The sequence below is a fragment of the Sturnus vulgaris genome, chromosome 5, assembly GCF_052056855.1.
Source record: "Sturnus vulgaris isolate bStuVul1 chromosome 5, bStuVul1.hap1, whole genome shotgun sequence".
NCBI classification, from domain to species: domain Eukaryota; kingdom Metazoa; phylum Chordata; class Aves; order Passeriformes; family Sturnidae; genus Sturnus; species Sturnus vulgaris.
In genome coordinates, this window is record NC_142247.1 from 27187017 (window position 1) to 27214550 (window position 27534).

The following is a 27534-nucleotide window of genomic DNA, read 5'->3' on the forward strand; positions in this document are numbered from 1 at the left end:
TGGAGACCTGCAGACACAGATCGATGGGGTTAAATGGATTGGCTCTGTGCTTGCCTGCATGTGCACATCCTACCCTTCCCCTGCCTCCCTGCTTGCTCTGCTGGTACTTCTCTCTGGGGACACCATTTGCCTGCTTGTCCAAACAAGCTCCAGAGCTTGAAATTGCCAGGGAGTGAAGAGAGAAAAGCCTTCCTGATTATGAGGGGCAGGGTGAAAGGTGACTTTTCCTATGCTAAATACAGGGAAGAGGGAGGAATTACTGCAATAGCATTTTCTGCTGAATGTGGCAAGACTACTGGCGCAGTCTGGTGACAGATCATAAGGATTCTCTGTCTTAATAAGCATCAAGCATGTCCTGGGGAACAAATGTCTCATGTAAATATGTATGGGCATGGGTACAAATGTCACGCAGGGCTTCCCATCAAAGGAGAGGAAATGCAGCGTCATTTGGAGCGCTACTTCTTTGGAACTGCAACCACAAAGGAATGAATAATAGGATTAATTCACTTAGCTATTGATCTCAGAAGCACACATTTTCATTTAACATTATGAGAACAGCCAGACTCTCATGGTTCATAGCCTGTGGGCAGTACAGAAGAGACAGCATTTGCAAGCCCTTTTCCCCATTTGCTGATGAGGTAAATCTTAGCAGTACGTTCCTTATGGTGAGCCACTGGGGAAGGATCTCCTATGGAAAACAGCCTAATGTCTGGACTGGTGACTAATGCTGTTCTCTACCAATGTACTCTGAGCAAATAATTGGTGGCTCAAATAACTCAGGGACCCACCCATGGAAATTATATATAGAAAGCTGAAGAAAGGGAGAGAAGGAAGAAAACAGAATAGGGTGATTTATTTAGGTATGGATGTACATGCACACAATATCTCAGCTAATCAGGGAAGAAGTTCAAATACAGCCTCCCTGTATCACCATAAACATTGAAGATCTATGACAGTGAGAGAAGAAAGAATACGGTGCAGGGAGACATTAAGACATTTTTCAGTAGTTTCATCTCGTGGAACTTGAGGTCTGCTCAGGGTCCCAAATAACTTCTTTGCCAAATTAATCTGCAAAGTTAAGTTTCTCTTAACTAGCTCTTACAAAACCACCCTGCCCATCAGCAAGTGGATGCAAGGGCCAAAAGTAAGTGTCAAAGGTGGTAAAAACCATGCTGGGATCTGCGGAGTCACCAGGTGACACCAGTAGAGATCCTGACACCTTAGATGATCCCAAACTGGGCCAGCTCGTGCAGTTCCAGATGGCTGAAAGCTTCCCATGGGCAAATCACAGTGATATCTGCAAAAGAGAGACAACGACAAATGTGCTCTTGTCAATGGACTCCTTGGATTTATTTTTTATTAATGGAAAGGCTGATTTGCTCAGGAAACATTAACAAAAATGAGATTCCATTTGAGGGTTAAATGGGCAGATGAGCATTTCAAATCTGGTACTACCTGTCAGACCAAACCAGATCAGGGTACTTTCTCTCTTTGAGCAAAAGCAAGCCATCATTTCCTAGTCTCTTCAGTGACTATGCAAACTGGTGTAAAAATTCATTCCTATTATGTGATTTCTCCTTTTCTTATAAATTACCTGCAGCCAAACTGTCATCTCCTCAAAGACGTGCAGTTTTAGATCTGGTGCTGAATAATTTGGCCTACAATATTCAGGATCTGTAACTCTCTCTCTTTATCAATACTTCAAAGTTCTCACTGGCTGCAGCTCATCCAATGCATGTTTCTCAATCCCAGATGGGTACATAAAATTCTTAAAATTAGGATTCTGATGACAACACAAATACTTAACCATCTGGGATTTAGTTTCTGTGATTTTATGGTATTAATAGCTTAGCATTTAGCATTTCTTTGAGAATCTCATGCGGCTGAAATTCTTAGTCAGAGTATTAGCAGAAAACAAACAAGCACTTCTACAGCCCAATGTAAGTAGTCTGAAGCTGAAGCATACATAAATAGCCTTTCATTGAGGTAGTGTATGTAAGCATAAGAATGAACGTGGCAGCTTGGGGAGGCAGAACTCATCTTCTGTGGTGACCCTGAGAGCTGCAGACCAACCAGGGAAACAGAGACCGCCCCAGAGTCCTCTCCCATTATCAAGTTTTCTGCACTAAGTGCTAAAGCAGGGCATGATGACAACATCTGGCAGAGCTTACCTGTGCCCAGCCCTTCCATGCCTGGAATGTCATCTCCAAACCTAGGAGAGAAAAGAACAGGTAAGGAGTGAGTTTGGGGCAGCAGCAAGGAAAGGGAACATGTCCTAAACCTCCAGCCAAGGAAGAAGAATTGTGGGTAGGGAGCAGAAGAGAAGCAGCTCCAGGCTGGAGAGCTGATGGCCCCTGGGGGCAGGGAGAAGCCTTCTGGCTCCTTGCCCAAGGGAAGATGCACAGAAGTACAATGTAGCAGTGGGGAGCTACTCAACTAGCATGGATTCTTTCCCTTACCCTCTTACTCCTTTTTTAGGGGGCTTGCTCTTGAACTGCCTTGTCTGTCTCTGCTTGAACTTGGGAGGCCCCTTGCGTGGTGTGGTGGGACCAGTTGGAGCATCTCCAGTGTTGAGGTTGGCAGCTGGGGTCTCACTCATCGCTGGGCTGTGTGCGCCTCTCTCAGATCCCTCTGTCTGCAAGATAACAGCAAGGACTGACACAACTCTCTGCTTATCTTTTCTAGGTATCTGTAGTCAGATGACAGAATTATGGAAAATATAATTGTGGCAGGATTAAAGATAATGATATTAAAGATAAAGAAATATTGTAATGAGTAAAAATTAAGCAGGGTAGTGTTGCGTTTCATCTGGCATGCTAGAATTAAGATGCCAGACAAAGGACACTTGCACTAAGGCCAAAAAGACATTTAGCCCTTGGTGCAGTGTCTTGCAAAGTCATGGAGACCAACACCTTCTTTTGTCTCAAACACAGTTGCACTCTTGGAGACAGGTTGCTGCAGAAACTTGCCCCACAGTTTAGGTAAAATAGGAAGTTTAATGCCAATGCTTGGGTTTTTTTCTAGCTAGTCTTGGAATAACATTGCTGAGGTTTTTGCTTACTGGTTCAGGACCTGATTACTACAGGAGCCATGAAGGCACATGTATGGCTTAGAGAAAGATCCTGTCCTTGGGAATCACCATGATATACCTCATCTGTTCTGCTGCAATTAGGGCCCAACGTTTGTCAACACCAAATTTATGGGAAATAGCACAAGACTCTTGCAAAACTCTACAGAATGCACTGGAGGCCATCTTTTAGGCAGAAGTTAATTTCGCAAATTTCTCAGGATTTAGAGGAGGAAAGCCTATAACTTTCCCCAGGATGTGCCCATTTTGGTATTTTTGAGCGTTATATTACATGTGCTGACCCCTCTTCACCACACTGTACATGAACCAATCTCCACAGGGGATCAATAGTTATCAGGGAGCAATTTCTGTTGTGAGACACATCTCCTGTCTTAGATGGCAGAACTTCTGCACTCTGAGCCTTTTGCTTCCTTCCCAGAGAGGACAGCAATAACTCTCACCAGTGCCCAAAGGGAAGCTTCCAGCCCTTCATCAGATTTTATGCTAATTAGTATGCTAGAATGGTGTGAACAACTGCATTTATGGATAAAAAATAAATGCAACTTTTTCTTTCTTTCTTGAAGTCATGTTGTCCCCCATGACTGTTACGTATCTCCTATCCCCAGGTGTTCATCCTCGTGCATTGATGGAATTAACTTCAGGATTTGGTTCTAAAGACTAATCTCATTAGGTCTCCATAGTACTCTGGCTTAATCCCCAACATAACCTGCTGTGACACTCTGGATTTTTAATCTCAGAACTATAAATGTCATCAAAGATTCTTTTCTTTAGTCTAAAGACAGTTCATTCCTTTGTCTTGAAATAGAGTGTTGGAAAGCAAATCCTTATATACAAGGAGAAAGATCATCTGAGCAATCCTCCTGTGTCACTTCCACATCTATTCCAGGTGAAGAGCCATATTTCTGTGTTTGTGGCAGTCTGGAAATACTTCACTCAGGACATCTTTCCATCTGTGGTGGCAGTAGGATGGTTCAAAATGATGGCACCTCGAGGCAGGCTAGTTCTTGTGTTGCTTGTGGTCAGGCTTCTGTCTCAGCTGTAATATCCCAAGCAGGAGACTGGACAGGTTCCAGCAGCCCCAAATGGAGCAGCAGATGGTTGTGTCTGAAGCTGAAGCATGCACAGATGCTATTCCCCCGCGTGTAACACAACGCTTCCTAAGCACATACTGTGCCCACAAACACAAGGATCAGCTCAAACCCTGGAACTTACTTATTTGGCTGCCATCTCTGCAGTGCCTGAACAGTTGCCCAGTATTTACAGCTTTTTCTTTTTCCTCACTGCATGGTGGCAGGACAGGCAAACATTGTCACCTTTTTACAGAATGAGAATGGAAGTGCATTCATAAGTATGACCTGGGCTGCACTGCTAGGAGGAGAGATGAAATCTTTTGACTTGCAGATTTTTAGGGCCAAACTGAGAGATGAAGGCATTTTACCTCCAAAATAAAGACAGAATTTGGTCCCTCTCTGTTACTCAGGATGGGAGGAATTCAGATGATACTGCCCTACAACAAAATGCTTTGCATCAGAAAGCTGTGCCATAGCATGTCTGCTATTGTGCCAAAGTCTATTATTATGTCTCTGTCTCAGATGCAATTCCCATCAGTATGTTGTCTGTCTCAGAGCTAAACCCCCACTCCTGAACAAAAAGGGACATGCATCCACTTTTAAGCACCATATTAATCTGACATTCAAGTTACTTGACACCCTTCTCAAGGGCTACTCCCAAAAGTACAACAGAAAAACCAAACCTGCTAACAGATTTCCATCCCTTAGGACTGACATCCAAAACTGGAAAGATGCATCTCCAACTGAATTCCTGTCCTGCTTCAATAACCTCTGTTGTACACTGGCATATTACCTTAACCACAAATATGTCTTTGAGGGTCAAAACCTCTTAAATTCTTGAGTTCACGTTTTGTCCCTGACTTCACTCAATAGAGGAAGAGCAAATGGAAAGATAGGGACTTCCTATCTAAGGACTTCCAGTCCTTTAAGCTTCTTTTATCCCTAATCTGAAGTAGTTGTATCCATCTACCAGATATTCAATAATCCAGGACTTGGTAGGAAAAAGGATGTGCTCAAATCACACTTCATCCTCTCTCACCTGCATGAATTCAATAAAGAGCACTCAATGAAACTTTTAGTTAGGGACATTTCTAACAGTAGGGACAATTCTAACTTCTTCTTTACTAATCTCTGTCTACTTCTATTCTCTCCATGCATAACTAGAAAAATGTCAGAGGATGGAAAGCAACCTTAATGCCACGTAACAACTTTCTCCTTGCCACTGAAATCAAGCTGCCTTCCCAGCATGGAGCTGGTGGGACTTGCTTGCCATCATTAGAGTCAAATAATTGTCCATTCATGCTGGAGTGGGCCCTGCCCCACAGCATGGAACCTGCTCCACTTCCCACACCTTGGGAACAAACTGCCCCTACACACAGCCAGACAAGCACCCCAGGATGACAGATATGAAAGAAATGCCAATAACAGCTTCTTCCAATGGGAATTTCACAGCCTTTTGTCTTACCGTACCTGGTTACTTGGATAGTCCTTGATACCAGATCAAATAGATGGCTTGACAAAGGTTTTGAGTCTCCTCTAGATCTCTGCAAGTGCTATGCTGCCTTCTCCCAGTGTTTTCTGGTCTTCCAGAGCTCTTTTGCTTCTGCCAGCACCAGCATGCAGCTCCTGGGCAAGAGCTGATGTCTGTGGATGCAAAGACTCTGGAGGCATAAGATCCTCTGCCATGCACTTCCTCTGCTCCCTCCTCTGATGAGGTGTTACCTAATTGCCCCTGACAGCATTTCTGCTCAGTCAAGGGTTTAATCCTCTAGGTAAGAGCTTTGCTTGCGTCCAAATGCTAATTATACCTAATACGCATTAATGGGCTTATCTCAGTTGCGTCAGAAATTCCACCTCGGGGGTTGTTGGGCAGGTTAATAATCCTACTTTTAGTTTTATTTAAATTTAAAGGGGCTTGAATACTACTGACAAATTCTGACTCTTTAATCTGCCCCATCCTTAATCTCTGACTCTCTGTGGAAAATGTCCCTGGCAGATAATGTAGACAGCTAACTTGATCTTCTTCTGACCATTTTGGTGTAGGAACTCATCTTCTCCTGTCCAAAGCTTTCAAAAATACAGATTCCTCCATGTGCACTTGTCTTATACTGCCTCAGGGTGTCAGACACAGAACCTCCACAAGCCATGGCCTTCCATGCAGGTGCTCTTCCATGAGTAGCGATAAATCAAGAGGAAACATCCTTGTGCTCATGTTCTTTTTATGGGTTTCTTGCACACTCAGATCTTGGCCTTGAGACAGCCACTAGCATCATGCTTTCAGGTTTTTGTCAGGTAGCATTGAATCCAGTGCATTTGAAGAGTCTCATAGCTCCAGTCTCAATTGCTGAGGTGGCTAATCATAGTGATGGGAAAAAGTCCATGTCTTACACAGGATTTCAAAGCCTTCATTCTAGCAGCAATTTTAAGACCAAGAACAGGTGAAAGAGGATGCATTCTAAGAGTCAGAAACTAATTTCCAGGAGAACTATATTCCCAAATGGGGATCAGTGGAAAGACTATCCCAGTTGAAAGAAGGGATTCAGTAAGAGCAGAGGTACAGCACCGTGTTCTAAACTCCTCCCTGATGTGCCCTGCATGTGCAGCTGGTGCTCTGGGTCAGGAGACAGCAGCTGCCTGTCCCAGCTGCTCCTTAGCAACCCCCCAGTGTTGCTCACATGCAGGCTCAGCCAGCTAAGGACACAGCCAAGGGGGTTCCAGGGAGCCCCAACCAAGGGGTGCCCAGCATGGGGAGCTGAGCAGCCCCTGCTTGTACAGCCAGAGAGCTTTGAGACAAACCACTGCAGCAGCACCTGCCCTAATGATAAGAGGAGACAGAACACAACCATGCAAGAATCACAACTCCTCCTAGCTACTGGATCTGTTCACGCTCTCCAAGCACAAACATCTGAATCTTTCCCCCATGGAGTTTTATCTGGATTTTTCTCTCCCCTGGGCTTTGCAGCCAGCTCCTTTTTCATCCCCCTGCCCCCCTTGCTATTGCTTTGAGCTCGTGGGGAACACTTACAGTGCCAAGGGCTCCTCTTGCAAATCATTCAACTCCCGTCCTTCAGCCTGTGTAGAAAGAGTCTCGAGGTGTCCTTTGTCCTCCAGATATACTCTGCCACCAGGTGACATCAGGACATCAGTCGTGGGCGGGCATCATGCATTCACATGGCAGGGGTGAAATGGGGGGAGCACTGTGAGACCAGAGTTGTGCAAGCACAGCTCCAGCAAGGTCTGGAGGAGCCAGCAGAGCCTCGACACACCCCTGAGGGGTGATGTGTCTCTTTCTGCAACAAGGCTGTGGGCTCTCTGGAGCTTCTGGGGGGACATCTATGGAGAAGCAAAGAGAAATAAAGAAATAACCTGCCCTTTGAGTGGTGCTGCTTCTTGGGATAACACATGTCTGCACATGTCAGGGAAGGGAGGATTCCCTATCCCTCTCCTGTACTAGGTAATGCCTGGAGGGGCTTCCAATAACCTTCTCAGAAGTGCTGCAGGGGCGAAGACACACCTCACAGAGCCATGCATGCAGCTGGCCCAGTGACAACAGGGCTGAGTCCACTCAAGGGAGTCATAGGGATGCTGCTGAGATGCTGCCAGGGCTCCAGTGAAGCAGATGGGAAGGAAGGGGATGAATGGGGAACCTTTGTGTTGCATGTGAGTGTCCAACCAGTCACTCCTGAGACCCAAGGTGCTGGGCTGAGGTAACAGCTGGGTCACATCTGGTTACCAATAGCATTGTTACTGTGAGGGGCCCTCAGAGGTAAAGCTCAGCCCATAAGCTAACCCAACAAAACTCTAAGCATGGTAATGCATACTATTTTAATATCCTATTGTTGCCTGCAAGATCAGTGTCAGAGACGTGGAAAGAGTTGGTGGAGTCTCAGGATGAAAAGAGAAGGTCCAGAGTCCTGCAAAAAGGTTCTGGAAGATCATCCTCACCCTCAGTCATGGCCTGTAACTGTCTGTAGGTATAAACACAAGGCTAGCCACCCTCAGGGGCTCTTGGCCCTGGTGAAGCACCTCGCTCTTACCCTTGCTGAGCATCCACCTCACTACACAAGATCAGGGCTGGCAGGACTGGAAATAACCCCAGTGAATGGAGTAGCACCGGGACTATCAGAGCAACGCAAGGGCAGAAGGAAACCACAGCGTGGGTTTGTTTATGATGGATGAGATTTTCCTTTGGGTGAGGTTGGAGGAGGGGATTTTGGAGCAGCCAGGGGTGTGACTACGTGTGACCAAGAAGGGACAGTGTCTCACTGACGTGACAGACCCTGGCAATGAACACCAGTCCAGCACTGGTGCTGAGCAAGAATCCCACAGCTGAGGCCTCTGACCTTTCAGATGGCTGAAGTTAGACAAGATAAATCCTTCAGTGAGACTCTTAGCTTACATTAAAAAAAATCAATAAGGTCCTAGCCCTTGAGTGGGCACTGAGAAGCTGAGAAGTAAATCCTAGATGTAGCTGAGAGGCTTTCCATCTAGCAGAGAAGGAGCAAACACACATTCCCACACATTTAAGACAATCACAGCTTTCAGAGGCTTGTGCAGTAATTTCTGGGCACAGGAAAGACAACGGGGGCAGCATCGTGTTGGCATCCTCTCCTCCCTGTGATGACTAGAGCTTGTATACAAATGTGTGGAGATTGATTGCACTCATCCTCTTCTGACAGCAGAAGTGATTACTGTGGGCAGGGACCTGCTTGTGTGGATATAAAGAGGTGCAGCCTGCTGGCAGTAGACTCACTCCCATCCCCACTGCTCATTCCCATGCCTCCATCTGCTGCAGACAGGTTTCCAGGGGCTCCCCCTCCCCTTCTGCCTTCTTCTATGTAGGTAAAGTAGCTGGGGAAATCAGCTGTAGAGCCCTCGACTCCTCTTTCCTGAAGCTTAAAAATGTACATACGTTCAGGCTATTTGTTTTCAAAATAGTCCCTTTGTTTTCCTGTTTTCCCAATGAAATCTGTCTCGTTTTCCTTTAACAAAAGTGGACTGTGGGAAAAAATTTCCATGGCGTCACGTGAAGATATTTTTTTACCACTGGCAAAACATGATAGAAACTCCCTAAAGGGCCCCACTTCTCATGTTCTTTCTTATCTCCCAGGATTATCATTCCTCTGTTTCCATCCAACCTCTGTCTCTCCCTTCCCCTCACAAAGAGGGTGGCATTTACTTTGCAGTCTTGTGGATGCACAGATTCCTTTCAGAGCAAGAGGCACCTGCTTCATGTTCGTGCCTGGCTGCAGCACCAGATGGACAACAGGTCCTGCCCAGGGACTGAGTACCCAATTCCTGTCCCTCCCTGCCCAGGCTTTTCTTCCCCAGGTAAGCCAGTGCCAACTTTTTTGGCCACAACAGTTGCCATTCGATCCAGACCAGAGCTGCACCAGAAACCATGGTGTCCAGCTGGTAGCAGGAGTGCAGTCCTCGTGGCCTCAAAGGAAAACTCCTGAGCTTCATCACCTCTGGCCAGATTATATTCTGTTCCAAGGAATCACTTAAAAAACATCTCCAAGGTTTCTGACCCTATTTATGAGCTGGTGTAGCCATAGAAACAGTAGTTATGCCAGAAATAGCAGCTCACTTGAATGACAAAGAAAACACAAGTTTACAAGACAGTGATTTTTCCAGAGGCTGAGTGAGCTCATGGGACTGTGGGAGGAAATCCCAGCTGAGGCACAGACTCAAGGATGCAGCTGATAAGAGCTGTGGCTGGTGTGGGCCACAATGACTTTTGAAATGTATCTCTACAAGCTTGTGCCACACACCTGTGAGACTTTGTGCCTCGTTGATAGAGATTTGTCACTTGCCACAACGATACACCTAACTGGAAGTGAGCAGAGAATTAACCAGGGAGTAAAATGTTGGTTTCCCTCCTGAGAACAGGCAGCCTATCAAGTGCCTCTGGATCCCTGGTGAGGGCACCATGGTAGGATCCGGATTTATAGTGGGATTGTCTGTTGGTCTCACAGAAGATGAGTGAGGCTGTCATGTCAGCAGTGTTTTGGTGAGAAACTCAGTGCAGTAAGTGCCTGCAAATGAGGACTCACATGCTGCCATCCTCCTCCTGCAGTGCTGACCATGTTTCTAAGCCTCACGTTGTTTGTGCTAGTGTGGAAAAGAGAAACAGATACGGGAGACTGGGCTTTCCCTGTTTGAATACATGCAAATCAGTCCATTAAAAATGCAGAGAAGAAGGCATGCTTGTGGAGAGTTTTATAATTTTTCCTTCAGGAAATCTTGCACAGTTATTTTGGTGTCAGGATTAAGCACCTGTAACAGCCTGCAATAAACAGGGTGTGCTGACTTTGGGAATCTGTGCCTGCTGCTGGATACAAAAGTTATGTTCAGAGTCACTGAGCTCAGCTTGCAGAAGAGCCTGATCTTGATACTAATTTCCACTCATGCCCTGGAGACTTCTCTGGCAACAGGGCAGAAATGGAAGAGGCTGAGGTCTGTTTTTCCACTACCAGGGCTCGAGAAGAAGGTTTCCATGACCAGCCTGGAGAAAAGGGTCCTTTGAGGAAATATAAACAAGTGATAAGCTTTTGCTGAGCTATCAGCAATGGCCCTGTCCGTGCTACCAACTAGGTATTGGGGACATAACTAAGTCCTCAAGCCAAATGGCCATTGCCAAGGCTTCTTCAGGAAAAATGAACTCCCTGCTTTTCTTACTCAGTCACGGGTGCTCTACTTGCACATGTCAGAACATCATTACAGGCCCCAGGCTTCCAGGCACAAATGCTTTAGGACATTCTGAGGCTTTTTATAGCAGATGATATAAAACCATGTCATCTGTCCTACACTTCATTAGTTACCAGAATTATATTTTCTTCTCAGTAGTCAGTCTGGCCTTTCTTGGAACAGATAACCAAGTCTTAGCATCTCACACTCACAAGACTGCTATGGTAGCAATATTTTATTAACTTACAGAAATTTTTCCCAGATTGGCATGAATAAAAGGAAAGCCAAAAGAAATTCTCCCCCTTTTTTTTTTTTTTTTTTGCGATAGCCCTTGTCACCATCAGATCTCAAGAGAGAGAACTACATTTTTATGGTTTTTATTTGTAAATATAGAAGAGATGGTGCAGAGAAAGTTCATAGACCTGCAGATGAGACTCAGCCATGCAGCCATCTTCATCTGATGTTCATGTCCATGCAGCACAAAAAGCTCAGTCGTTTCTAACTGCTTTGTGATTCATTGTTTAAGAGCATCTCCATGCAAAGTTGTCCCAAGAGAAAGCAATATCATTAGTGAGCATCCTTTTTGTGCACTAACTTTGCTTAATGTCTGCATCCAGGCTGTTGGTAATGACACAATAGGACTGACTTCGTTAGATCATTTTAAAAAGCACCCTTTCTTTCTTGTTTTCTCTCTGCTCACAATTAAAATCTCTGCTTTTTCATTTATAAGATTATTTTTCTCCTGAATGACATTTACAGAACAAGCTCAACATTAATATATTGAACCAAAACTTAGTATTTTTCCTTTTTCTATCAAATCCAGGTAGTTAATCTGGTTATCTATGTGACTGCTATAAATCAGAGCTTGTGGTTGCACATAGTTTCCACAGTATTGTCTCAAGGGTCTTATTCAAATTTTTCTTTTCTCATAATTGATTCCTTCTGCATGATTTACATGCCATGTACCTGTGAATAGCGATTAAATGGTACACTAGCACTCTCTAAAACGATCACGCATTGAACTCAACAGCGAAGTAATATTGCCTTGTTGAAAAAAAAAAAAAAAAAAGTGTTTTTATTTAAATAAAAATTAGATAGTTCCAGAGCATTATTCAGTTTAAAACAGCGAAGCAAATGATTCAGTGTCACTGGGCTAAAGAAGAAGAAACTGTACACAAGTTAGCTCCAGATGTCTTCTTTCCTGACAGCTCCTTTTCTCATCTTCTTTTTTTTTTTTTTCTTTTTGAATGATCGATTCTTTCTCCTTGGCAACCAGCAGCCCAATAAAGAAAGGCCTTCCTAAACATTTTGGTAAAATGTTTCTTTCTTCTTCTTCTTAAGGGGGCACATATCTTCCCATGGCTTTCACACCATGCAACAAGCATTCTTCCTTCTTCCTCCTACCACATAAAAGCACCTCTGTGCAATCTCATTCAGTTCAGCTCTTTGCCATCATTATTACGATTTTTTTTCATGTAACAGTTGAGGCTTTCAGAAAGAAATGATTGCTTCTGGGGAGCATCTCGTACTCTCCTTGGGAACATTTGACTAATGGGCAGAGGAGGCAGCTCCTCCTGCTCCATTATCTTGTCTCTTGGGCTGCTGCTCACCTCCCAGACACATGGATGCCAAATGCTCTAGCTGCCATGTGATAGCAGATCCCTGGTGGAAATAACTGTGGGAGGGGAAAAGCCAGGAGACGAAAATCTGAATCAATTAAAAAAATTATTTTCTCCTTTTATTGTTTAGGTGTACTGCTAGTACTAAGCCTTCTGTTTTCCCCTCAGGATCCTGCACAAGTGTAGAACTTAATGTTGTAATGTTTGTTTGTTTGTTCATTTGTTGTTGTTTTTAATGGACTTTCACTGTCAGACTACAGCCTCTTTTTTTTGAAATTTAGATCCTCTACACTCCTGTTTTGCACTGGAGGTACACACCTCTGCAAAGTACATTGAAGCATCTTACTGGGAGGCTGCTAAGGACATTTCTGTGCCAAGGACCTGGAATTGCAGCTTGCTTTCTAGTCCAGTCAAGCACTATAAACACACCATAGAAAAAGTGAATTGTTTAGTAGTCATCACTGCATGTGGGGCATGCACATGTTGCACAAAGGATGTGCTGACAGTTTTGTATACACTGAGATTTATTTGTGGCACACTGACAGCTGATGGTGTACTTTAACTGTAATGCTGGAAGTTATTTCTAGAAAGAAAAAAAAATTAAGGAAAAGAAGAGAGAGAAAAAGGGGAATTTTTCCCCACTGACCAGCAATGATGGGGTCCCATGAGAACATCCTCCTCTGAGGACTTTCTCTGATGCTGCAGGTGGTGACAGTAAAAATGACCAGTATGGTGATTTCTTGCCATGCTTTCCCTTAGCATTATATACTTTTCATCAAGACCCACTTAAACTCCTATGGGTTATTTCTGGGTGTGTTTCCATTAGATCTAGGAGGAGAACACTCATCATGTGCAAATGTTGCACATTCATTGCTTGCTAATCTTCTGTGAATATATAGAACTGGATAATATTTACCGAGAATTTAAATAGCCACTGGCTCTTTTGTTGAACACCACATTTGTTTTTCTCCTTTATACACGGAAGTCTGCAATACAAGAGAAAAAGAAGGAGTGGGAGGAACAGCAATTCTCACACCAGTTCTTCCACAAGAATCCACCATAATAACACTGTGGGGGCTTATGGAGGCAGGGCTGTGAGAGCAATAATATGTGAACAGCACAAGTGCAATAAAGAAAAAACATTGCCACAGAGAGCTTGGTAATTATTGTCTCATGGCTTTGAGAGACATTATATAGCTGCAAGCAGCATGCCCTGAGCTACAGGCAAAGCACAAAGGGACATAAAGCACCTAAGAGCTAGTCAGAGGCTGGACACAACCTGACTAGAAGCCATAAATTCCAGTATGAAATCAAGTTCTTTGTTGAGAGTACTGTTTAGCACAGGAATGTCAGGGTGCGGCTGGCAAGGGAGATTTCCCAAGGTCAGCGGAGGAGGAGAGGATGCCACAGCTCTCCTAATTTAGTCCCAGCTTCAGCTCTGGCTGTTTCAGAGGAAAGTCACAACACAGGGAGGAATGCTTGAATAAATACTTCCTAACACCCTGCTTGGTGATCAGCTTAGAACTGAGATTTGATTACACTTGCTGAGATTTGACCTTACATAACCACCTGTTTTCTGAGAGGTCCTAAAATAATCCAGTCCCCTTTTAAATCCAGTTCTGGCGGATGACTTCTCTAGGACATCTTCACCTGGAGAACACTGACTTCTGCCACGGCACCTTGCGAGGGATGGAGAGCACAAGCTGCTTTCCTGCATGCTAAGCTCTGGAGTGCAGGGGATGCAGAGAAGACACCCCCGCTCCCTGATGACAGGCACCATCTTCACCAAGCCTTGTCACCCCCTCCCACCAACTTAGCTCTCCCTCTCTCTCCTTCACTGAGCTGCTCTGTCCATTCCCAGCCTTTCTCAGGATAGCCTCCAGAGGAAACTGGCTCTGTTTTGCCCCTACCCTCTCAACCCCAACAAAATCCTTTTCCTTCCTCTCTCTTTCTGCTTCCCTTTCTCCCTCAGGGGATTGTGAAGTGACATGTGAAGTCTTTGCACACCTTCAGGCTTGTGACAGGGGTTAAGGGATTAGCACTTTAACAAGCCTGAAAGCTGCTTAAACAAGTATTAAATCTCCAATCTCTCCATCTTTCAAAGAAATCACTTCAGGAGGAGATGGAGAGATGGAGCACACAGTCATGCTTTCAGGGGTCAGCTCTTCATCCAGCTGAGAGCCCTCAAGTCCAGTGGCTAGGTGGTTTGAAGGGATTCCCATGAGATTTGGGACTGGGAAACCCAGTTAAACCCTTACAAGGGGCTTTGTGTCAGCACCTCAAAGTGCCTTCTCTGTCCTTGCTCTCCATGCTGAATACTGGCTCCATTGCCTGGCATTTTATTTAACCTCCATCCCTTTCTTCCCTTCCCGTCCTAAGGGCTGCACACTCCTTTGCAGCACTTTAGAAGGGGTGAGTAGCACCAAGTAAGAAGAAAACAGGCACCACCTCTCATAGGCACAACAGGATCAACCTTATGATGCTGGCTTTTAAAGCCAATCCTGGGGCAATTTGTGCCTGTGTTTTATTCAGAGGGGATGAATTCATGCTCCATTGGCTGTATCACCTGTTTATCCCACTTGACTGAGAGCCATAGAAGGCGGTGCTGGGATTACCAGAGCTGGGTGGCACCTCGTGGTGCAGTGAATGCTCCCCCATATGGCAGGGAAAGGTCTCATGTCTGAGCTCCCTGACCTGTCACCTCGCCCATTCCCGTCCCCTCGTGACTGCCTCAGGACCGGATTACCTCCTCCCACCTCTGCAGAGAAGAGGATCTCTGCATGGAGTGAGGGACACCATCTGGGGACACCGTCTAGGGGACACCCATGGCCAAAACTGACACTTACCTTGCAGCACCTGTTGACGTGAATTTGCTGCACAGTGAGGTCGTCTTCCCAGCATGTCACCTGTAGCCTTCCTGGAGACTGTAAAAAGCTTGAGGAGGAGGCAAAACTCATGACAGTGACAGGATTCAGCAACATTATTCACTAGAGAAAAATAAAAGTTAGTAACACTGTACCAAGTTCAGCGAAAATGCAAATTAGTAGTTCCAAAGCAAATCGCTTTACAAGAGCAGCATTAAAAAACATTACGCTGTTGAGCCTCTTAAAATCACAAAAATGGATTCCCGACCTGGACTGAAATCTCTTTTTATTTTTCCCCTCGGAGCTTCCAGCCTGGGAAATTTCAACTCCAGATTAGACAGTTTGGAAATTACAAGCAGGTGGAAATAAGAGATTCTAAGAGGTGAAATTTTTCGGATTAGTCACTTCTAAAGGTCATAAAGTAGTTTTGTTCCTCAAACGCAGCGACCTGTTCCACAGAAGATGGAGATGGCATTTAGCAGCACAAAGGTGCAATGTACCACCACTGTAAAAATTCAAACCCAGAAATACTGAATACCTAATGGCAGCAACTCAAACTCAAAGAGGAAAAAAAAAAGCCTAAGTTTTAAAATCTTACAGTTTTTAAAAAAGTCAAGGTCTGTTTTTTCCAATAGGGTGCTACAGACATATATGACTGTTGGGAGTACAGGCTGTGTATTTGAAGGATATGCATTTAAAATTTTGCATAAACTTTTTGAAACAAACTTAGACACTAGCCGTTGATCACACCTCATAATGTGGTTTACTAATTGTACAATCTACTGTTATTGGTGGGGTAAAATTAAATAAGACCTAATAATAATATTTTAATTAAAAAATGTAATTTTCTAATTAAGAACACATTTGAAATTTTACCTTTTTTTTTTTTTTTTGCAATAAAGCAGGTACACTTTAGCTGTTGTCCCTGCCTCCTTCTGTCACAGACAAAAGAACTGGCTGGGGTTGGACAATGTCTGTCAAGAGATGATCTTCATGGCATTGTATCAGTTTGTCAAAGGTTAAATATTTGGTGGTAGAGATTTGCTTTTAGTGATGTTCTGCTCCGTTGTGGTTCAAAGGTTCAAACCTTTCCTTTCTTCTAGCAGAGCAGTGACGTGGATCCCCAGCAGGATGCTCTGGATATGCTGACCCAAAGGATCAGAAGCCTGCCTTCTAAATTCCCATCTGCTTGGCATAGTGTGATTCTAATGTCTACAGCTCCTTCTCACACTGGTTACCAATCGGAAGAGGAGGAACAGAGCAATTACATGATGTCCCTATGATTACATACTGACTAATTTCTAATTTAGGAGTAAAATCTGTTTCCCTCGCTGGGGAAATGCTGGGCAGATGAACCCATGTAGGCTGAATGTACATATATGTGGTGGCACATGGCTATACATTGCTATACCTTTAGTCATATTTGTGGACAAACTGACCTTAATTTATGCTCACATGCATTTAGAAATAGTGTGCAAAGAGCTACACAAAGGCACATGAAGCGTGGTGTTTAACTGAAAAGAAACCCACAAAAGAGACCAAGCTAATCTTGACTATTCCTCAGCAAGAATGATTGCAATAACACTACTTACAATTGCACTGTAAACAGTCGCTAAAACCAAGGAAATTTCAAACCAAGCCATGAGTGAACAGTAACCTCAACCCACATCTCGTCTCAGCTGAACTGTGTTCAGTTTCTAAACTGAAATCAGAGAATTAGTCCACACAGCAAAGAAACCAAGACAACAAGCTGATGTACAAGACATCAGAGGCTTCCTCAAAGCTTTCCATAGTTAAGACATCCAACTCTTCACAGCTTTCCCAGGCCAGGACTACTTAAATGAACAACATGAGCTGCCATAAAGTGTCACTGTATTTGAAAGAATTTGCTCTGTCCTTTCCTCATCCCCATCCCATTCAGCCACTGCTGCTGGCATAAAAGTTTAGCCACATTTGTCAATTATGAACATGTATGGGGAAACCTATCTGGGTTGAAAACTCACCAATATATACCTACACATTTGCTTATATGTTTTTTTCCCTGGTACCATTTGAACTTACCTCAGTACTGTATTCAAGTCAGGTCCCTTGTGCTGGCCCAAGGGAAGGGTTAGTGTAGCAGTGGAAAAGAATGGCAGAGAATAAAATAATTTTCCTTGATGGTGAAACTAATTAATGGAAGATAGAAATGTTTCTGAAGCTATAGCCCCTGATAAATGGGAATCCATTGTCAGACAGACATATGCTCCGTTTTTCCCTTGAAATTCATGAAGTAAGAATCATTGTGCCTCCCATAACCTAAATTAAAGCAATATCTGACTGAAAAAATCAGTCCCCCTCTTCCGAGATCTGTTCATCCCTGAAGAAGAGCCCCTTTTCCTCAGTTGTTTACAACCTTTAAAAATTTGTGTACAATAAACACTTTTAATGGATATGTGGTTCTGGGGCAGTCAATGCAAGCCCATTGGCAATAGATACGCTTTGCTTATTTTGCTGCTGTAAATGCATTAAGAGCAGTCTATCAGTCATTGCAGGCCCAGATTTGTCATTTGCAAACCAATGATCTAATTTGTTGTGCACTGAGGACTATGTACATGAAGGATTTATGTGACTGATGAACAAAGTGGGGACTCCATGAGGGGCAAAGAAAAAGGAAATCTGCTCATATTTTAGAAAGTAAGCGGTGTAAAATCTTTTCGATCATTTAAGCAACCTTGGGAAATGAGAGCTTTTTCTTCCTGAGGCAGCTGATCTTTGAAACTGCTTGTGTAGGAACGGCTGGGAGTTGGGAACAATAAGCTGATTAAGTGCAGCAGGTAGCAGGAAAAATGAGGTTCATAAGAACCTCCATTTGCAATACTCCTTATCTTCCCACGTACCCAGGAATACACAACCTGATATTCCGCATATTTTAACCGGTACAAATCAGAGCCAGTTTTTGAAATCGACCTTAATTACACCAGGAAAACAAACAAAATAAAAGCCTGCGGAGAAAAACAAAGCCATCACCCCCCTGGTTCTCGGGCACAGCAGCCCTCGCCGAGACCCCGAAGCCGCGCAGGGCGAGCACTCCCGCGTCCGTGGCCGGGCTCAGCTGGGCAGACAAAGCCCAGCGCACCTCTGCGCAGAAAGAGCGCGGCGCGGCGCCGGGCGGGCGCAGACAAAGCGGGGCAGGCGGCGGAGCGCCGCAGCATGCGGGGCCGCGCAGGGCTTCCTCTGCGGGTGGGCTGCTGCCGCCGCTCTCGCTCTCTCTCTCTCTCTTTTTTTTTTTTTTTTTTTCGCTGCGTGTGAGTGTTATTTTTTTTTTTTCCCCTCTCTTCACCAACTTCCTTCCTGCTCCAACTGCCGAAGCTCGAGGCTGAGCGCTGACAGCAGAGGAGGACCCCGGCCTCAGGCGCTGCTCCGCCGGTGAGTGCGCGGGGCGGGCGGGGGCCGGGCAGGCACAGCGCGGCGGGCGCATCCCCGGCTCGCTCCCCGCCGCCGCCGCCGCCGCCGCCGCGCAACTTTGCGCCCTTGCTGCCGGGAGCCGGCGCCGCTGCCCGGTCTTGCCCGGGGGGACGGGCAGAGCTCTGCCTGCGCCCGAGGGGAAGGCAGGCTCCGCGCTGCGGTGGAGGGGCAGGGGAAGGGGAAGGGGAGAGGCCTCCGCGGTCCAGGGCTGCCGGCCGGTGTATCCCTGCGGCGTGGTACCCGGGCAATGCGCTACCCTTCTGTCTCCGCACCCCGGGGCTTGGGGTGGGGAGGCCAGGGCTGGGGGCGCTGCTGAGGCCGGTGTGTTTCTCCCCCATCGCGGAAAATTACTTCCTCCCTGCTAAACCCGCTTCCTGGAGATAAGCCCTCGGCCAGGGGTTGGTTTGAAGAAGAGATGAGGAGACGGAGGGCAGGTAGAATGCTGCTCCTCTGACATCCCTTTTTGTGCTCCGTGGAGGCACGGAGGGGCCGAAGAAGTGCCTGCCCTCCACCTTGTCACTGCCCCCTCCTGCTGCAGGTGCGAGGGCAATGCTGTCTATCCGCGGCATTGGCAGAGCCCAGCTGCGAGACGCTCGCACCTCTCGCCAAGGCGTGATTCCTTCTTTGCCTCCTGCAGCCATCTCTCTCTGACAGGGATCCCTAACCCTGCCCTTGCCCTCTCCCTGCTGTTTCACGGGTGCTGCCAGGCCTCAGGGGTGCAGGTGACGCAGGACTGTGGGCTGGGGCTGCAGAAATGCAAGAAAAATGTGGCAGGGCAAGACACCAACCGCACAAATTTCTCCTTGCACATAGCAATGTAGGGTTAATTTTCTCATTTTACTGACACTCTTGGTCTGAATGGGGGGCTCCATATTAGCCCTTGGCCTGGGCAGTGGCACAAAAACTCAGGACCCCCGACAGCAACATGGTGTCTCTGGGGAAGCAGTGGTGCCTGAGCTCAGGAATGTGTCTCAGCTTGCAGAAAGACCAGCTGGGGAGCTGGAGCAAGTAGGGGCAGGAGCTGCTGAGACAGGAGCTTTCCTCTTGATCACCGCCTGCCTTGGAGTTTGGCAGGAAGGCAGCGTCAGGTCCACGGCTTGGGGAAAAATGCCAGAACTTGGTGTGATCGGTGCCATCCTGAAAAGCCTGTGAGCCAGAGGTTGTTCATCCCAGACAGCCTGGCTGGTCCTGTTCCCTGCAGGATCCTGCTGTTGGCACAGCAGGTTGTCTGCCCCTTTTTCTGGGAGGTTTTCAGAACCTAAAAGCATTCCCCCTCAAGTGAGCCACCCCCGTGGGCTGGCAGGGACAGTCTCTGCAGCATGTGCGATGCAAAGGGAAGGTCTGAGGGATGAGGAGCAACCAGCTGGTCCAGTCCTGACTCTGCTTTTTCTCTGCATGTGGACAGAGATGCCTCTTTCCATCTACCATGTCTGAGCCTCTCCTGTGAGAAACTACACGAGGTGAACGTGGGAGGATGGGGTGGGCAGGCACCTCTGGTCTGTGCTTGCATTGGTGGCAGATGCAGCCTGGTATTGTGAGAGGGCTCAGGTCAGTGCTCAGACCTGCAGCTGGAGCCCAAATGGAAGGCAAGGCTTGGCAGTGGCTGTCATGGCTAATCACAGCCTCCTCCTGTGATGAATGTGGAATGGCACTGAGGGGATTGTGAGGCTTTTTAGGGTGTCTGTGCTGGGGCCACAGAGTGGTGGGACATGTGTGATTGCTGCTTTCAGGAGGCAGCTTTCGGTTTCCTTTCTCCTGAGGACAAGCTCAAGGGCCTTTCCTATGATATTTGGGTACTTCACACTCCTAGATCTGGGCATGAACTGAGCCAGGGTTATTCAGCTGCTGGGACCTGGTTTCTTTCCTGTTTGTTTGGGTTGAGATTCCCGTTTATTTCTCATCTGCCCACTCTGTACTCGTTCCTCACTCACCACAAAATTGCGAAGTCGTCTTGCAATGGCCATTTCCAATTAGAATACCTGACTGAATCTTCTTGTTTGTGTGCTGCTCAGTCCTTCTCTGTCCTTTTGCAACATGCCAATGTACCACTCCTTGATTATTTTTCTTCCCTGCAGTGGAATTGCTCTGAGAGGTCTGCATACTGCTCAGAGTTGCCTGACACCACTTGCTGATTCACCTTGAACAGTTGTTTCTTTTTTTCTTTTCTTTTTTTTTGTGTGTTTCTTTTCTATTTTAATGAATGAAAAAACTATGCCATTGGCTCCCAGACTAACTTTTGGGAGCAGGGGCAAATATTAAGGCCACAAGCAAGCAGAAGGGGACTTTTTAGTAGGGATAGTCTCAAAGAAGCATAAGTGGAAATGAACTGAATGATCTGTGTAGCTTGATCAAATCCTCTTGCTGCCAAAGAGCAAGGAATGGCTTGGTCATTTGTGACAACTGCCACTGTACCAGGACACTGCTCTGTTTTTCAGCCTTTCTCTGAAGAGTGGGAAGGTGGCTAGGACCATGTGGCTGGCTCCTCGAGGCAGGCAGCTGACTAAGGGGCACCTGGCACAGCATTACTTACCTCTCCTGCCTGTCTCCTGCTCCCCCATCCCATGCTCTGGCTGTCCCTTGGTTGGTATTTCCCCGCTCTGGTTCCCATTTGGGATGCCACCCAAGCAGTTTCTCTGCCCTTCTGCCACGCAGCGGTGTGTGACCAGCCCTGCTGGCTGCAGCTCCAGCTGTCCTGCCTCCCCACTCCGAGAAGCACCGCTGGAGCAGCACGGTTCCACGGGCTGGTCTGGGGTCACCATCACGCTTCCTTCCTCAGTGGGAAGGAGTCCTGGCCGCTGCCTGAAGTGAGCTGTTAGTGGGAGCACACGGAATGCCAGGAGATGGGCTACCCTGCCTGCTTCCTTGAGAGCTTCAGCTGACTTGCTAATCTAAGGAGGTGGCTGTCAGGTGTTCGATCTTTCTGTGAAATGTGGCTTTTAACCCATTATGAGAGGGTGAACGAAACATCTGTCCTTGGCTTTATTCGTGTTTCTCTGTGCTCCGGTGTGCGGCACTGGCTCTTTGTTCGAGATAGCCTGCGAGCACTGAAGCCTTGTACGATGGCTTGTAATTGCAGGGTTGCCGGCCACAACTGTGCTGCAGAGTGGCTGTAAATCACTCTGGTTTCAGCCTCTGCTCCTGCACCTCCTCCCTGGGAGGGAAGGATGCTGTAGGTCTGCGTGTGCGCGTGGTGCCTGCAGGGAGAGAGGAGCGGGGGTAGAGGGGGATTGTGTTTGAGCCAGAATATCGGCACGGCAGTGTCTGGATTGCAGCCGATCACCGTCGCCATTTGCCTGTAGGGATCCTGCTGCCTTCGGGTGCCTGCCTGTCGGGGGGACTGAGCCACGCTGTGCCCAGAGTGAGTGTCCCCGGGGGCACTACTCCCATCCACAGCAATCTCACTGACTGCCCCTCCTCTGTCTCCCAGACCAAGTGACCATGACTGAGAAAACACAAGAACCTCACGTGGAGGATGATGATGATGAGCTGGATGGGAAACTCAACTACAAACCTCCTCCCCAGAAAACACTGCAGGAGCTGCAAGAGTTGGACAAGGATGATGAAAGCCTCGCTAAGTACAAGAAGTCTCTGCTGGGAGATGGACCTGTGGTAGTAGGTAGGCTGGGGCACAGTGATAGGGAGGGACTGGGGAGAGATACTGCAACAGTGTGCTGTGGGGATGAGGAAGGTTGCTTCAAAGAAGAGGGGTCTTGTTGCACCAGGGATATGCACTGCTTGTGCTGGAGGACTGGGGATGGACAGGTGGAAAGCTGCACCTAAAGGAAGCACGGAAGATGCTCTGAGTGTTAGGAAGATTCCTGGGGTATGCTGGCATTGGAAAAGGACTTGTGGTGGAGATGTATGGGTCTCAAAGGACTTTTGAGGGGTTATGAAGGGGTCAGCCTATGCTGAAAGGTGATCTTGTTGCTCAGAATGGTCTTAAGAAGGAAGTTTTCTGTGGTGGAAAGACCACCTCTAGGTATTGTCATGGAGGCCAGAGGGATCCATGTGGAAGGACTGGGTAGACATGTGGCCCTGTTGTACTAAGGAAGCTTGGCGTTACTGGGTGTTTCATGAAACACAGTTCCTGTGTGGCAAGGCATCCCTGTTTCTTCAGTGTCATTCCCCTCCGATTGCATTTAATTTTGCAAGCTGACAGCTTCCCCCTGACTTTTCCTACCTGCAGACCCAACAGCTCCCAATGTGGTGGTCACTCGACTCACCCTGGTATGTGACTCTGCTCCAGGACCGATCACTATGGACCTTACAGGTAGGCACAGGCTCTGCCCTCGGTCACAAAGGGGACCAAGCAAAGGCCCTGACATGCTCCAAATTAAAAGAGAGTTTGTCCTTGGGATTCCACAGTGAGTTCTAGAGGAACTCTGAAGTCATCTTAGCCTTGTTTCTTATTTTAAGGCATAGACATACGAATAAAAAAGAAGGAGATGTAACAGAGGAAAATATCGAGAGTCTTTTTCTTCATCTAGGCTGCTCTAGGAGCTCCTGGGTTTCTCTTGCCATCTCTACGTGCTTCCTTTCAAAGAGACTTCATGAGCACAAGGGATGTGCATGCATTTGGGTAACAGGCTGTATTGAAACTTCAGAATCGAGCAATACTGCAGTTCCGGCTGCTGGGGACATGGGGAGAGAACCTTATAAGGGCTTTTCTGCAGAAAGAGGAAGCTGGGCCTGGAGAGGCAGAGAGGCTTCCTGTTCACCCAAAACCCTGCAGAGCCCTGTGAGGCCCAGGCAGCCTTCCAAGCTGGGCAAGAGCTGTGAAACACACTCCTCTCACCCAAGCCAGGGCTGGGCATGGATGGAGCATACACGCACTCCTGCATATGCTCAGCAACAGGTCTATGTATAAACACCTTTATGTATATGTGCTCAGACCTGTGTTTGTTTAGGCATCATCTTCTGTGGGCACAGATACGTACGAACACCCAGGAATTTCTGTGCATTTGGTCGCATAACACAATCTTACACAGATATGTGTGTACTCATTTTACAGGTGTCACCCTTTGAAGGGATGCTCACCTCTGACAGCAGCCCCATCCCCATCTTCCCCGCTGTGCCTGGTCTCTCCTTGCTGTGACATCTCTAGCTGACAGCTTGTTCCTCTCATTGCAGGTGACCTCGAAGCACTCAAGAAAGAGACCTTCGTATTAAAAGAAGGGGTGGAGTACAGAGTTAAGATCCATTTCAGAGTGAGTTGTTTTCCTTCCAGTTGCATCTTATCAGTTGCTAAGGCCAGTCAGTGGCAGTCTATCAGGTAACTAGAGCCAGGTATCATGTCTGCTCAAAATATGAACACTTGCAAAACTCCCCTAGCTTCAGGTGTTGTTCTACTCAACAGGGGATATTTCCAGGAAATCACTTCTGCTTGCTCATCCCTTGGAGGAAGCTGGTTTCTCTTTGCTCACACTGATAAACAACAAGTGGTTTAAAAGCCAGATGGGTAGGTTTTGGCTGAGTTTGGTTTTGCTTTTTAGCCACTGGAAAATCTTTACTTAACTCTAAGTGGAAATGAACGGAGAGAAGAAAAGAGTAGAATGGCTATTCATGAAGTACTGATTCAGTCAATATTACTAGGCTTCATGTACACATTAAAAAGATGTAATATTGTAGTGTTTGGCTGAAGATACCTGAATTCTTCAGGTTGTGATATACCCAAATGGGCTAATTTCTCCCTCACACCCATTAATCAGCATGTCAGTCACTTCTTCTGTTTACAGCTGAAAATGAAACTTGGCTGCAATGTGGCATCCAGCACTGAACCAATTATCTCTGCAAGTGCTTGCTTCAAAGCTGAGCTTGGAAGAGAAGGCAAAAAGGGAAGAAAGATAATTCTACTGAGACAGATGAGGGAAGGTGTTAATATTGTGGGTTCTGTAGGGCAGATTTTCCTTTTTCTCTGAGGCTTGCTGTCTCAGACATGAATGTCTCCCAATGCTCTCCCCCAAGACACCTCCAGGTCTCTTTTGTGCTGTGAAATATTTCCATCTATATCTGTGCCTTGTTGACCGAAGATACATGAGGTCAGACAGGTTATTCTAACTCCCTCCCTCAGTTCCATGGCTGGTAAGGGCTCGTACTGTGTGAATTCTACCCTGGGATGTAAAAGGATCTGTCCATCTTGTTTTCAGATTCAGTAGTGGGAAGGCAGTGTATGCTGCAGGGGAGGAGCAGTGGATACATGCAAACTGTCCATGGGAGATTTCATAAAAGATTATGAAAATTATCCCTCTGTCTTTTGAGAAAAATCTTGCCAGCTCTCCATGGAGCTTAGAGAGCACCTGGAAGCTGCCCACCCACTGGGGCTGAAGGGATGACTTCAGTTACCCATGTATGGTTTCCAGTATGAAAATTATTAAATGGGAACTCCCTGCTTCACTTTTTCTTGTCCTCATCAGCATGTCTTGAGAACCTTACTGATGTGCTCCAGTCAGCTTCAAAGCTGGGCAAAGGATGGGGAAATGCAGGAGATGCACAGAGGATGCTAAAGGAGAAGTTGTTTTAGGGACCTGTGCAATGTGCCCTGTGCTGAGGTTCTCTTGTGTAGCGAGCCAAGATGGATATGTCCCTAAGGAGAGGGAAAATCATCAGGTACAGAACCAAAACTCTTCTCTTGACACTTCTGGTTGCTTCCAACAGGTCAACAGGGACATTGTGTCGGGACTGAAATATGTGCAGCACACCTACCGGACAGGGGTGAAGGGTAAGTAAGAGCCCTGCATGCCCTGCACAACACTGCTCCTACCTGTGTGTTCCCTCTTCTTGAAGAAGTGTTCCTGCAGCTCTGGACTGGGACAGAGGCTCCCTTGCTCCCAAGTCCCATCCTTGGGTGGGAGGATGATTTCTCAGCAGTGTATAAGCCTGCATCACCCAGTACAGCAGTTTCTTGTTTTGTGCAAACTCAGTATGAACCAGCTCTGGTATCTGTATGCTACACCACTATCTGCAAAGTCCACAGAGACTCTGCTTAGACAGTGCTTGCCACAGATTGCCTCTCCATACAGAGCTCCTTTCCTCCCCTGCACCCACTGTGCAGTGGCTCAGCCTGTGTGGAGCTTCCCACCCTCTGAAAGCTCTTCAGAAGCACTTGGTAAAATTCAGACCTGCTCTATGAAACTTCTCATTGTGTGCAGGGCCCTGTGATTTCTCCTCAGTGCTGCTCTGCTTGGACAAGGCAGAGGAAAGCCCCATTTTACACATTTTACATGCACATACCCCGCATGCATTTTCGTGCAACCACCTCTAAGGCTTCAGCATCCTGTTCAGCACACATAACTGATATCTTCTCACCAGTAAAGAGAAGCAGTGGGAAATCATAGATCTTGAGCCATATGCTGGGTGTTCTCATGCCCTTCTAGCAGCCAGAATGTTCAGTTTCCTCCCAAATTTGTCTCAAACCGGGAGAAGCACATACATGTGAGAATATCCAAGTGGAGTTGCCTGTTCGCCTGCCCATCCATCTTGTCCTTCCAGCTGTCCTTATTCTTCACTAGCCTGCTTTTCCCACTGATTCTGCTCTCCTTTGCTGACATGGACTGTTCCTTTCTCCCCCATCTCCTTTCTGCTCTTTTGCTCATACCTTCCTCTCTCCCTTGTCATTCCCCATCTGAGGGGCTTATTCCCTGTGGATTGTTTTCTCCTAGTGGACAAAGCCACATTCATGGTTGGCAGCTATGGGCCACGGCCAGAGGAGTATGAGTTCCTGACACCTATTGAAGAGGCTCCTAAGGGTATGCTGGCTCGGGGCACCTATCACAACAAATCCTTCTTCACGGATGATGACAAGCACGACCATCTCACCTGGGAGTGGAACCTGTCCATCAAGAAAGAATGGACAGAATGAGTTCACCCAGTTTGCCTTCCCCCTTCCCATCCCCTTGCCTCCTGCACCAGTCTCCAGGTGGGCCATGCCCACCACTGCTCCTTCCTGCCAGCATGGCTGGCCTCAGCCCTGGCAGCCCTTCCCGTGGGTGCTGGGGCTCTGTGCCAGCCTTGGTCGATGCACAGCCTTGCAGGCGGCCTTTGCTGCTTCTTCTGATACACTGAAAACAACCCAGCTGTTCTCACCTCCATCCATCCCATCATGACGCCATAATGGGTTAAATTGGGAAGCATCTCCCTCCCTCTCCCCCAGTACTTCCTCCTGTTGTCCTCATCTCTCCTGTACCAACTCCAGTCCTGGAAGTGCCTTTTCGAGGAAACAAGATCACCTGGCAGGGGTGGACTGGTCCCTGGAAAATCCCTATCTTGAGTTACACTTGCCATGTGCTCTGACTCATTGTAAAGGGTTACTTACCTCCCCCGTTGGTCTCCTGGTCTGTATCTGGTGCCCTACCCTGTTAAAATCCATCCTTGTGCAGGCAAAGCCAGTCAGGGGGAATGAAGCCAGATGCTGTAACAAGACTTCCGTGTATGAGAATAAAACCAGTTTCTTTCTTCTTTTCTGTGTGAGTGTTGCATTCTTTTCTGTTTCTCAGTGGTGTGTCTGTGAGGAATGCATTATAGGAAGGCTTAAGAACATATTTCAGCAGGGAAATAGCCCTCCTCCTTCAAAGCATCAGCCTTACTCTATAGGCAAATTATTTCAGAACTGTTGCCTTCAGGGCTTTCATGAATCCTTTGAAGCCCAAAGTCCGGGCTGTGATCGTGGTAAACTCCAGACAGCCCCCACCTCTCATCCCAGATGGCAACAGAATGAGCCAGGGAGCTATAACATACCCTTCTCATGTTTAACACTTACC

At 46.8% G+C, this 27534-nt stretch overlaps 2 protein-coding genes across 8 annotated transcripts; one reads left to right on the forward strand and one right to left on the reverse strand.

Annotated features, from left to right (window-relative positions):
- Positions 1–833: 833 nt before the first annotated feature.
- PDE6H (phosphodiesterase 6H) lies at positions 834–18379 on the reverse strand. 4 transcript variants are annotated; one of them, XM_088165156.1, is made up of 6 exons: positions 15314–18376; positions 13384–13453; positions 7184–7491; positions 2460–2635; positions 2172–2212; positions 834–1297 (listed from the first exon to the last, which is right to left on the reverse strand). In XM_088165156.1, the coding sequence occupies exons 4-6, from the start codon at positions 2597–2599 to the stop codon at positions 1221–1223; spliced, it is 258 nt and encodes an 85-aa protein (XP_088021282.1). In that variant the 5' UTR covers positions 2600–2635; positions 7184–7491; positions 13384–13453; positions 15314–18376; the 3' UTR covers positions 834–1220. The 4 variants fall into 4 exon arrangements, 3 of the variants coding, with proteins under 3 accessions (XP_088021282.1, XP_088021283.1, XP_088021284.1); XM_088165157.1 differs by lacking the exon at positions 7184–7491 and having other exon boundaries at positions 15314–18379; XM_088165158.1 differs by lacking the exons at positions 7184–7491; positions 13384–13453; positions 15314–18376 and adding an exon at positions 5629–5887.
- ARHGDIB (Rho GDP dissociation inhibitor beta) lies at positions 18187–27232 on the forward strand. Of its 4 annotated transcripts, none has more exons than XM_014892450.2 (6): positions 18187–18739; positions 22206–22394; positions 22965–23048; positions 23909–23985; positions 25433–25496; positions 26437–27232. In XM_014892450.2, exons 2-6 carry the CDS (start codon positions 22217–22219, stop codon positions 26634–26636), a joined length of 603 nt encoding a protein of 200 aa, XP_014747936.1. In that variant the 5' UTR covers positions 18187–18739; positions 22206–22216; the 3' UTR covers positions 26637–27232. The 4 variants fall into 4 exon arrangements, with proteins under 4 accessions (XP_014747936.1, XP_088021277.1, XP_014747938.1 ...); XM_088165151.1 differs by lacking the exon at positions 18187–18739 and adding an exon at positions 19957–20238; XM_014892452.2 differs by lacking the exon at positions 18187–18739 and adding an exon at positions 21934–22073.
- The last annotated feature ends 302 nt before the right edge of the window (positions 27233–27534 follow it).